General features: G+C 47.0%; 1 protein-coding gene across 1 annotated transcript; it reads left to right on the top strand.

The window, feature by feature from the left end:
- Positions 1 to 366: 366 nt before the first annotated feature.
- LOC144817964 (uncharacterized) lies at positions 367 to 12172 on the top strand. The gene is made up of 5 exons (XM_078674938.1): positions 367 to 1357; positions 3372 to 3471; positions 3587 to 3685; positions 3826 to 3966; positions 4150 to 12172. Exons 1-5 carry the CDS (start codon positions 1304 to 1306, stop codon positions 5937 to 5939), a joined length of 2184 nt encoding a protein of 727 aa, XP_078531064.1. The 5' UTR covers positions 367 to 1303; the 3' UTR covers positions 5940 to 12172.
- The last annotated feature ends 711 nt before the right edge of the window (positions 12173 to 12883 follow it).

Here is a 12883-nt window from a genome sequence, read left to right as displayed (position 1 = left end):
TGGCCGGAAATTTAACAGCTCTGGCTGGAAACCCTGGCCTTAAATTTTGACAGGGCCGGGCGCAGGCTGTTGGCCTTAAACAGTCCTGGCCTTAAAAGGGGGGTGACATGTAGGGATATTCCCAAGAAGTAACAGGCTGCAAAACATGTGGTAATTGTGTACATGTTTTAAAAGTGCATATGAAAGTGCGTGCAGGCTGGAAATGTCTGTGCATGTTTAAAACTGGGTGTTGCAGACAGCTGCAGGCTGAACAGCTGCTGAACAGGCCTGAGTCCCCAACCCTGTGTGTTGGGAGATGTTTTTTTATGTTTGAAAAAAAAAGGGGAGCTTTTAAATTGTAGCTGTTGGGAAACCCATAGTGTGTTTTAAAAAGCACAAGCCATGTTCAGCCACCCTGAGCTTTGAGATGTTGAAAAAGACAGATGTCATGGCAAGGTTTCCCCATGAGAACCTGAAATAGGATGCTAAGTGCTCGGCCGTAATTCACACACCTCCAAAGCCCCAGGGTCGAAACTGGACATGCTGGCCGGAATTGTGACAGTTTAGGCCACGACTTGATGACTCTGGCTGGAAAGATGACATGTGATGGGTTTAGTGATGGGCCAAAGGTCGGTTCCCGGGGGTCTCTACTTCCCAAGATAAGCCATTTTAAAATATGGCCCCAAGCACCCTACTCTTCCCCAAGATAAGCCATGAATGTAAGTAACAGATGTATACAGCGTAAACTGTGCAAGGTGAAAAAGACAGATGTCATGGCAAGTCTTCCCATGAGAACCTGAAGCAGAAGGCTAAGTGCTCTGACGTAATTCACACACCTCCAAAGCCCCAGGGTCGAAACTGGACATGCTGGCCGGAATTGTGACAGTTTAGGCCAGGACTTGATGACTCTGGCTGGAAAGATGACATGTGATGGGTTTAGTGATGGGGCAAAGGTCGGTTCCCGGGGGTCTCTCTTCCCCAAGATAAGCCATGAATGTAAGTAACAGATGTATACAGCGTAAACTGTGCAAGCATAGAAAAAAAGTTCCCATCCAAAGACCCCAAGACATTGTTCTAAACCCCCTCAAGTCATAAGGGGTGTGGGGGCTTCTAATTAGCATGCATGGGCAGGTATAAAAAGGCCCCTCATGGAACACTGTCAAACACCCATTCAAAAAACTTCTGGGAGCGACTGCTGTGGATTGCTTTTTTTTTTTTTGTTGCACTTTGAGTATTTCTTCACCAACAAGCCCTTCAACACCCTTGGGGAGCAAGTGGACTGTCTTGGAGTCACAGCGCCAACCCTTGGAACTTAAAGGCAAGAATGGACCCGAGCAACTTTTCCCAGATTGACGCCGCCTGTGAACATGTAGAGAAGGTAAATAAAGCATGGGTGCAAGGATGTATGTTTATGTGGTGTTAAAAGTATACAAAACTGTAGTTTTGAAAATGCTAAAGAGTACTTTGTAAACTGTTAATGTTTAAGGCGATGTGTTGTGTTTAATGTGAATAAAGGTGCCAATGAAGTTTTTTACAAGACGTGAAATGTAAATGTATTTAAAATGAATAAAGGCTGTGTTGAAGGTTTGAGTTTAAAGCTATGTGTGTAGACAATTAATGTTAATAGGGGTGGTGTTGTGGGGGATGGCGCAGAGTTTGCAGGCGTTTTTTTATTTAAGGGCATAATGTTGTAGGTCTTAGGAGGGTACATGCAGAGGGGAAACGTGCATTTTACAGTTCATAGAAACATTTAACTACACTGTAACGGTACCATAGGGGCTTTAAATAATATACATGGCATATAATTAAAAATAAATAATGCCTTGTTGCACTCACCAAACCGCTGTAGAGAGTTGGAGGGGTCCAGGGGGGCTCCGGGGGTCCTTGCTGCTCCTTGGTGGGGTCCTGAGGGCCTTGTATTTAAAAAATAAATAAACCCGGGGGCCAGTTGTCGAGGGGGGCTCCTGGTGGGTCGCCATAGTCCTTTGGGGTGTTATGGGGCTGTCTCTGGGTGTCCTGGGGGTCTCTGGGTCCCTAGTGCAGCGTTATTTTTAAAACAATGCCCCGAGACCGCTTCACCATGGCGCTGCTCGGGGTGCCGGTCTCCCGGTGTCCCAGGGCCTCCGTGGCCGTTCTTATTTAAAATAAAATGCCCCGAGACCGCTTCACCATGGTGCTGCTCGGGGGCTCTAGGGGGCGGGCTCCGGGTGCCCGGTGGGGCTCCGGAGCCCGTGTGCATAATTGGGCCGTTTTTTAAAATATATCCCCGAGCCCGCTTGCATCGGGGCGCTGCTCGGGGGACTCTGGGGGGCGGACTCCGGTGTCCTTGGTGCTGTGAGGGGTCCTGTGGGCATTTTCCCACGGCCCCACGTGGATCCAGCAGCGGCAGCATGGCGGCGTGAGCTTCTCCGGGGCTGCAGGGTTAGGGCCGCCCCCACCAGTGATGAGCTGGTGACATCACTGAAGGGGCGGGCCAAGCCTGCAGGCCCGGTGTGTGTTTTTTTATTTTATTTATTGAGAGATAGCGCGAACACGAAGGTGTTAGAGCGCTTCACAATAGGAACAGAACTGCTACATGAGAACATTACAAGTGAGCAAAATACAAAGGCAAACTTTACATTAAATGAAGCAAAATTACAATTGTGCGCCAACAGAGTATAAGAGGTAGTAAACGGTGCATTACAAAAGTGCCAATCGTGAGTCAACAAAATACAAGAGGTAGCAAACGATGCATTGCAGGCGGAAAAAGTGACGTGTGCAGGTTACAAAAAGCGTACAAAATAAAATATAGAGGTATAATACTGCAATATATGTGAGACTGAGAGTTAGCATTGGAATGTGTCAAAGCGCTTTACACAAGAGCCTTATGTAAAACATAAGGTCTAAGAATTACAGGTGTTACATAAAAGATACAAACAGAAAAAAATACTGGTTGTTAGCGCAAATTACAAGAGCAGGCGATAAGTTACATGGACAAAAAAATTCAATGGTGAGCAAACAAAATACAGGCGTTATCAAACGGGGCATTACATGAGGAAAAAAAAGTGCAATGTGTGCAGGTTACAGGTAGAGGTATAATACTGCAATACGTGGTAGACAATGTGGCGTAATCAAGAGGGGCGCAAGCAGGGTGTTACAAGAGAAAAGAGGCGTGTACATGTTACAAAAGAGTGCCCAGCACTTAGGCGCAATGGTCGCAAGGTAGGATGTTGGTGGTACATTAAGTCATGTACCCAGAATTACAGGATATGGCGTAGGGTGCTTCTATTTATTTTAAAATGTTTGCTAACGCTATCCCCAAGGGTGCATAACTATTACAATACATGCTTTGCCGCTGTAAGCGTTTACTAAAACCGTTTTTATTTCTTTTTTTAATTTAATGTTTAATACAGATGCAAGACCCTGCAAATGCAACCGTCACCAATGTGCCCCCGGCGCTGGACCCAGCTGTAATAACTAGCAACGCTGGTCACCTGTCGACCCCACAGCCAGGTATATATATATATATATATATATTTAGAGTTATGTAGTTCTACGTAGTTTTGTACACCAGTCTCTCAGAAGTTCTCTTTTTCTAATGGGCTCTCATGTATGTATGCTTTTACAGCTTATGACCCTGACCTACAACAAGCTTTTGACGAGCTTATGGAGTACATCGAGGCTCAAGACGCTCTGAACAGTGTGCAAAACACTTCAGTTCCTACATGTAATTAAAAAGCCCCTGTTATTTTAAACTGTCTAAGACGCTGGGGAGTTGGAGGGGTAGGCCACAGTCCTGACCCTGATGGTGTATAGTGGGACTCCTCAGAAATATGACTAAGGCGGGGTATTATTTTTTCTTTACAGGCACCCCCACGTTATGCCCGAACGGCGTCGAGGTACAAGAGGCATCGCGAGAATCAAAAGAAAGCCCTTTGAAGAGGAAAGCTTTACCTTCTAAAGTGGGACCACCGTCAAAGAAAGGAGTTGCAAAAAGACCTCTATCAGGTGTGTTTGTTACAAAGGGTGTGAAAAGTACTATCGGTGTTACAGACTCTCAAGCAGAAGGGTACAACGACTTGTAGCAAGGCCTATATAAAAAGGCGGCGGTGTAGAACTTAGGATTGTGTGTGTGTGTGTGTTCTTTTTATACTTTCTCTAACATATATATTTTTTCTGTTTATATTTTAGAAGCGGCTCAGAAACATGCTGCTGAAGAGAGGTCGGCGCAGCCCTTAAGGGACATAACAGCAACCGTCCAGAACAACAGAAGCGCTACAAAAGGTGTGAGTAGGCGTGTACGCCACGAAAAAGTCTCCGCGCACTACACACCAAACATGATGAACAATCCTCTACACCAATCTATTCTGCACAGGGGTGGAGTCAGCACTGGCGGAGTCTTGACAAACACAGATAACACAGGGCAGGGTCTGTGTAAAACAGCTACAGTGGGTCTGGGCCCTCTCAGCGTATCAAAAGGGAAAGGTGTCTCAATCACTGCCGCCCTTAAGAAGAAACATAAGGACTCAGAGAACCTTCCCAACCCTTTAAAACGTGTGAAGTCCTCCAAGGTATTCACAGAGCCCCAAGCAGAACCCTTAAACTTAAAGAAGACGGCTCCGATGCTCCCAGAGGTCCAGGCAAAGCCCTTAAGCCCCGAGAAGAAGAAACCTAGGACCCCTGAACCCCATGATAGCCCCTTAGACCTATCTGTAAAAAAGACTGTTAAACCTTTGAATGAGGCCTATACACCCGTGAGCCCCAAGGAGGCGGTAGTTGTAGCTGTGGATGTAGAAGAGATGGCGCCGCCACAGCCCCCTAAAACATCGCGCCTCTCAAGAAAACATCTGAAGCTGAAACCGGGGGTCCCTAAGCTACAGATAGCAGCGTCCCTCAGCAACCATAATGCAACGCTGGATCCATCCAGCATCCTGAAACCCCAGACAGTACCAAATAAAATAACTGTACATGTAGAGGTACACGCCCCTGAGCAGCCCCCAAAGCCGGTTGTAAGTGTTCAGGCACAGCCTAGGGTCTCAACGGGTAATAACACGCAACCCCTAGAAGGGCCTTCTATCGTGAACACCCCAGCTCTTGAGCTGATTAGGGGGGTGGTAGACAGCCTAGGTAGAACCCCTGAAGCGGTGTCCCAGGGGTCTTTGAGCACAGCGGGTTTACAGAACCCAGCTAACAGGTCAGCACACCCTGACACAGGCATTTCAGCTAGGACCCCTGATTATAACGACAGCTCCTCACAATCCTCATACCCATTGTCCCCTAGTACCCCTCCGGGGGCATACGACCCCACCAGCCCTGCTGCCAGCCCCGCGCCCAGCCCCGCGTCCAGCCCAGCTGCCAGCCCCGTGTACAGTCCCGTGTCCAGTCCCGCGTCCAGCCCACCTGCCAGCCCCGTGTACAGGCCTGTGTCCAGCCCCGCTGCCAGCCACGTGTACAGTCCCGGGTCCAGCCCCGCGGCCGTCGTAAGCCCCACACAGCCCTCAGCAATAAGTGTGGATGACAAGACCACGGGGGCCCAGGGGGTACAGCCGCTTTTTCCATACAAAGTTTGCAATGTTCCATTCCTGTCCGCACCAGGGCGTTCGCCGGGGGGTCCTATTTCTAGAACACTATCGGAACAGGCTTTACAGAATGGTGCTAAGGCTGTTAGCAGTATAGATGGTCCTAAGACGTTGCAGCCATTTATAATGCCTCGCAAGGTGGGGCCCTCTAAGCAGGCGCAAGAGGGGTCTGTAAACACATATGAGGTATTTGCGGGTCATGTAAAAGAGATGCAGATGGCTGTTCGAAAACTAAAACGCCAGGCGCTCGCCGCAAACCTAAAATGGGTGGTGGGGGTGAACAAGCCCCTGTACACAAGTATGGCCCATCAGAAGATCGTGGAAAGGGTTGGGGTGTGTAAAAAAGTGATCATCCAGGAGTGTCAGGCGGCTGTGGCAGACATACATGCTATACGGGCGTGACTATGGCAACACCGGCCCCTAAAGACCCCCACAGCCAGTGGTGCTCATAAGAGGCCCCCAAAATATACCCGTAAGGTCCAGAGGTTAGTGACAAAGTCTGCACGCTTCTTAAGACTGCTCAAGCAGCGTACATCTGATGCCTCACAACCCTTCAAACAAGAAACATCTGTTTCCCTCGACCCCTTCAAACAAGGGCCCATAGTTTCAAGAACAGCTCCTGAAACATATAAACCAACACTTTACCGCCGACAATACATAGGTGCAGGGTCAAACATACCGAGGGTCGGCCATTTGAAGGGGGTAGGGGGGCGGACTTTAAAACTCCAAACACAGCAACATTCAGAAGGACCTAGGGGTGGAACTGTAGCAGCGGCCTCCATGAACAAGGCGTACAATGACACCAACCAACCTGTTCAGATAGGCTGGGGCATGGTATCTCGAAAAGCCTGGGGTCGTAAAAGAAAAAAAAAGTGGCTTAATAGTACAAAGCAACGCAGGCGCTTAATAAATAAGCTGAAGAAGGCTAGAATATGCGCTACCCGCAGGTTTACAAGGACTCCTGAGACAGGTCCCACCAGGACCCCCCAAAATGACACAACAGAGAACACCTCCGCAATTCACACTCCTACTGCTGAGGGCCCAGAGCCCTTGTGTTTAGAGAGGGTTAGAAGTTACACTCGCAATGTAGAGAGGTTTAGGGCCGTAGAACACTATGAGGAGTTTAGATTTATTAACATCCATCAAATAACATCATCCGATCAGGGTGTTCTGGCTATACATCAGGCTGTGCAGGAGCTCATAGAAAGGTTGTTACACAATGTGGGGCCTAATGACTTTTTCCAACTCCGCTTCCAGGGGCAGGGTTTTGACACTCCGTTGTTCACCAGGCGGAAGGCCCGAGATGTTTTTGACGCTGTGCAATTTTTAGAAAACCTCTCAAGGCTTTTACAGAGTAAGGCAGAACTAGTCGCCTATGGCACTTTTAGAGTCATAGCCCTCATTGTACGGGGGCGTGAGGGTGGTGTTTCCAGACCTTTAAAGAGCATACTCTACAGTCAAATAATTGGTAAGAAACAGAGGTGGCTGCTCAACTTTAACAGCCCCTCTGCCAACACATGTCTGGCGGCCAGCATCGTGGGGCTGCTGATGGCTCGCAAGACCCCTGACGCTGTCATCATGTCTAGAGCTGCTGAAGCCCATGAGGTTCTTGAAATACCTCCTGACCGAATGGTCGGCTTTGGCGATATAGGTCTTTTTGAGAACTATTTCGCCGTGACGGTGAAAGTTCTTCATCACAACGGTTCCTGGAAGTACTTTACAACAGGGGGCCCTGTGAGAAACAAGACCGTATATGTCCTCCACGCCGAAAATCATTTTTACGGCATCTTGAACCTTAAAGGTTTTTTGGGTGTCAGGAATGTGTGCGCCCACTGTGACCATATATACAGCAATAAAACATACCACCAATGTGAAATGCATTGCAAGATGTGTCAGAGGGACGGCTGTATAGAAGACGCTACCCTGAAGGTGAGGTGCGGCACATGTAGGATGTTTTGTCGCTCGCAAAACTGCTTGAGCATACACGAGAAATCTTTCACATGCGTCCCTAAAAAGGACTGCAGTGAGTGTGGGCGGTATGTGGCAACGGATCACAAGTGCAAAGGCATGATATGTCCCCGTTGTCATGTGTCTTACGAGGCAGGCACCAGCCATCAGTGTTATATGGTTAAAGGTCTACCTCAGACCAAGACCGAGGACTATATAGTGTTTGATATAGAGTGCACACAAGAGACGGGGGTACACCAACCTAACTATATTTACGCCCACCATCTAACTTCCGACGACAGCTGGGAGTTTGAGGGACGAACGTGCGTTGGTGATTTCCTGAGCACTTTCATTCAAGCCAAATTCCAAGGATATACCATGCTCGCCCACAACTCGAAAGCCTATGACTCCTTCTTTATTCTACGAGACATGATTCGTGAAAAGATACCGGTGGAACTCATAACACAGGGGTCTAAACTGATGTTGATGACGGTATGCCCTTTAAAAATACGCTTCATGGACACCCTGAATTTCCTACCCATGAAATTGAGCAAGCTGCCAAAGGCCTTTGGGTTCCCTGGGTGTAAAGGTTATTTTCCACACTTTTTTAACACCTGGGCTAATCAGAATTATGTGGGACCCATGCCTCCTACCGACAGCTACGGGGTGGAATACATGATGCCTGATGAGAAAGTGAGCTTTCTACAATGGTACTCTGAAAACCGTGAAAAGGCGTTTCACTTTCAAACAGAGTTGAAAGCTTATTGTCAGGCTGATGTAATGATCCTGCGGCAAGCTTGTAACATCTTCAGAGATGCTGTGGTGTCTATGACTAAAGAAGTAACGGTGTTGAAATCCAAAACCCCTGAAACGCGGCATGCGGTCGAATACATAGACCCATTTCAAAACGTCACTCTGGCATCCATGTGTATGTCCATCTACAAACACATGTTTTTAAGGCCCGAAACTATAGCTCTAGTACCGCCAGACCTCTATAACGGTAAACAGAAACGTTATTCAACCCCCTCTATCCAGTGGCTCATGCACGTCTCTGAGAAGGAAGACATACAAATTCAACATGCCTTACAGGGTGGTGAATACCGCCTGGGGCCCTATTACCTGGACGGGTTCTCTGTAATTAACGGTGTGCCGACGGCCTTTGAATTCAACGGTTGTTTTTACCACGGATGCCCCAAGTGTTACAAGCCCCACGAGTATAACAAAATGCTGGGGTCCAAATTTGAACACTTATACAGACGTACTCTGACAAAGGCACAGTATGTTGAAAACCAGGGCTTTGCTATGCGAGTTCTTTGGGAGCACGAGTGGTTAGACATGTTAAAAACCGACACAGACCTCTGCTCTTTTCTTAAGAACCGTGATTTACCCACACCTCTGGAACCCCGCGATGCCTTATTTGGGGGGCGCACAAATGCCATACAACTGTACAAGGCCGCTGGTGAGGGTGAGAAAATGCACTACTATGATTTCACCAGTCTGTACCCTTTTGTGAACAAGATGAAGTTGTACCCGCTGGGTCATCCCACCATCATCTATAGAGATTTTAAGCCCCTATCCGAATACTTTGGGCTTATCAAATGTGAAATCTATCCTCCTAAGCAGCTTTACTTCCCGGTGTTACCATGCAGAGTCGATGGCAAGCTGATGTTCCCCCTCTGTCGAACATGTGCGATGCTTAAAGAAGTTGACGGTTGCAGACACACCGATGAACAAAGGATGCTCACAGGGACCTGGTGTAGCATCGAGGTACAAGCTGCCTTAGAGAAAGGGTACAGGCTAGGTAGAGTGCACGAAGTGTGGCATTTTAAGAGCACTACAACACAACTCTTTGCCCCCTACATTAATTTGTTTCTCAGAGACAAACAGGAGGCCTCAGGGTATCCTGAATGGTGTACTAGTCAGGATGCAAAACAGAAATACATCGACGACTACTACGCTCACGAGGGTATCCGTTTACGCCCCCAGCTGATAGAGGTCAATCCTGCACGCCGCCAGTTAGCCAAACTCTGTCTCAACTCCTTATGGGGAAAATTTGCACAGCGCACAAACCTTTCAAATACTACCTTAATATCAGATCCTGATGAACTGTTCAAGTACCTGTTTGCCCCATGCTACGAGGTGTCCAGCTGCGACTTTATCGATGACGATACCGCTGCTTTGTGTTGGAAATACGCCCAAGAGTACCCCACATCGAGTAACAACATAAACATTTTCATAGCCTGCTTCACGACTGCCCACGCTCGTCTAGAGCTTTACGGGGTTATGGATAAGCTCCAGGATCGCTGCTTGTATCACGATACAGATTCTGTGATTTTTCTGAGCAAGCCGGGGGATGAAGACCCCCCTCTGGGAGATTATCTGGGTAATCTAACCAGTGAGCTAGATAAGGATGAGTTTATAAAAGAATTTACGTCCTCCGGACCTAAAACATACAGCTACCGTACCAACAAGAACAAGGTGTGTATGAAGGTCAAAGGGATAACATTAAATGTCAGCAACACCCTAAAAATCAATTTTGATAGTTTGAAGAATCTGGTGCATGAATACGCTACAGCAGACGATTCTGAGAATGCTAAAACCATAGTCGTGAACCAGCCCTGCATAGTCAGATCCAAAAAGAAGTGGGAAATCACAACCCAGCCTCTACATAAAACATTGCGAGTTGTTTTTGATAAAAGGGTCCTGACCACCGACTATAAAACACTGCCTTATGGTTACTAGACCCATTAGAGAGACAGCCGCCACAGCATGGACACTAGGTTACAGCATCCGTTCTCCTGCGTGCTAGCAGGTCCCTCAAACTGCGGGAAAAGCTACTTTATAAAAAAGCTCTTAGAAAATGCCGGCTCTGCTTTATCACAAACCCCTAACAACATTGTGTGGCTTTATTCATGCTGGCAGCCTCTTTATACAGATTTGGGCCGCCGGTTCCCACATATCAAATTTATAGAGGGTATACCGGATAACCTCAACGATGATGAGCTACTACCCCCAACCCTTGTAAATATGATAATTGTTGATGATCTGATGCGTGAAGGTGGTGATCATCCCGAGTTAGAGAGAGCTTTTACCCAATATTCCCATCATCGTAATCTAAGCATCTGCTACATTGTGCAGAACTTGTTTTACAAAGGCAAGAACAGTAGGTCTATAGCTCTCAACGCTTCATACCTTGTTTTATTTAAAAACCCTCGTGACAAACAACAAATATCCGTCATAGCTAAACAGATGTACCCAGGAAACACACACTTCTTCATGGAGGCCTTTAACGACGCTACAGCAAAACCCCACGGGTACCTGTTGGTAGACTTAAAAAATGAAACTCTAGAAGACTATAGACTAAGGGCTGATATTTTTCCCCCAGAGCTACCAGTAGTTTACACCCCAAAGCCCAAGACCAGGCCCTATAAAAAGCAACACTGATGTATTTTAGAACCATTTACAGCCACGCCCTTATAACGCACAGTGGTGACCATGTCTGCACACCTACGCCGCAATTTAGCCCTCCTGAAAATGCTTGTTAAAGCCAGTCCCCAACATCGAAAGGCCATCCTGGGCACCGCTTCTGACGATTTAGTGGCTGCCATTTCAGAAATAGCCCTAAACACCCTAAAAGGCAATGTCCCTATATCAAAGCGGCAGTTACAGGTTCTGAAGAAGAAGAAGGGGCTTATCAAGAAGCTCAGTAATAAAAGGGGCTCACTCATAACAAAGAAGAAACTGGTGAAACAGTCTGGAGGTTTTATAGGTAGCTTGCTGGGGATAGCTATACCTGTAATTACAAGCCTCCTCACGGGTGAGTGATGGACCACGCCACAAAAATGTATCTGGTTCCTAGGCAGCAGATGGAGCAAATGGGGTCCACCAATGACAACGCCTGGGATATCCGTAGAAATGAGACTCTACGCCTGGATACTGAAATTAAAGACATTTTGAGCAGGACTGATCTAAACCCCTATGACAAGGCTAACCTTTACAACAGCACTCTCAAAAAATTCTTAAATTACTACACCCAGTGGAATACCGAGAAGAACAAGTTGACTCTATATACCCCAGACTCTGAACAACCAGCTGCTCAGGCCCCCGATCCGCAGCCCCTACAACCGCCTCCCGATGGTGCGACAGCCTCAGATACCTTTGTTGGAGACCTCCTAAAAAATATAGGTCAAAGGCACAGAGGGGCTGCGCAGATGCTCATGAGTAAACTAGCCGCTTCTAAAGACCTAACCTCTTGGAATGATCGCGGCGAGTTCCTCTACAAGGGCAAGCCTGTTGCAGGGTCGCATATGTACGATCTAGTCAAAGGTCTCACACACCCCAAAATCCTAACGCCTCAAAATGCCCCGAGAGGCTGGGAGCAGTTTCTGAAGGCCGCTGCTGAACTCAATATACCCTCCGCGCTTGTTGGTAATAATGAACACCGCCGCCTGCTAGACAATTTGAAGAGTCCCCTACTGCCATCGCCTACAGGCTCTGAAGGCCACAGACTATCCCCTAAATGGACTACTCCTGCACCGTCGGTGCCAGCTCGGAAAAAAAAAAAGACATTGCCCCAGCCACCCTTCGCATGGATTTTTGATTAAGTGTGTGTGAATTTTTTATTCCTAGGTTTCTGCAATAAAGTTTTGTCAACTACATATTTTGTAATAAACACCTTGTTATAACTTTACAAACCGTCTCAGTCGTCTTTCAAAAAACATTTTATGGTGCATGTATATTGAAATAACGAGTCTGAATGCATGTTTTTAAAAATATAATGTCTTTTATTTTAAACGTTCAACATTAAGCATACAACTGTTATAAACTCTTACAGTTTTGACAAGGTACATATTCAGTTTTCACAGGTCTGACCGACACCCTGGTGTTTTCTTTTACATATCTCACAACTATACGGTCATTGTTAACAAGATCCCCCGGATATAGCTTTAAGAAATTTCTAAACGAAAGACCCTGTGACATTTTACTGATAAAATAAATACAATGTTCCCCGCATGTGATGGCCATGGAATCCTGCACCCTTAGTTTGTTATACTCCACCACCGCTGCAGCTTTTTTCACAAACTTGAATATAGGGGTTGTATAGAGTTTGTGCTCAGGGAACTCTGCTGTACTGTCAAACACTGTAACCTTGTCAACATCTATAAACATGGCTGCCCAATGTGTCCCAGCCTGGTCATGCGGGTCTGTGTTAAAGACTAGGGTGCATGGTCTTTCTGCCCCTATGTCGCCTGGTAACCCATCGCTAGGGAAAACACCCAAAAAGTATTTCCTAGCGTATTTATGTCTGCTTAAGAAGTCACGTATCTGCACCGTATCCATTTCACAAATGTTTTTAAAGATAGTCAAACAAAATCTGCCTTGCGTGGTTGATCTGAATG

Source organism: Lissotriton helveticus, chromosome 2_1 (assembly GCF_964261635.1).
Source record: "Lissotriton helveticus chromosome 2_1, aLisHel1.1, whole genome shotgun sequence".
NCBI lineage: Eukaryota > Metazoa > Chordata > Amphibia > Caudata > Salamandridae > Lissotriton > Lissotriton helveticus.
This window is presented reverse-complemented; position numbering and strand designations above follow the sequence as displayed.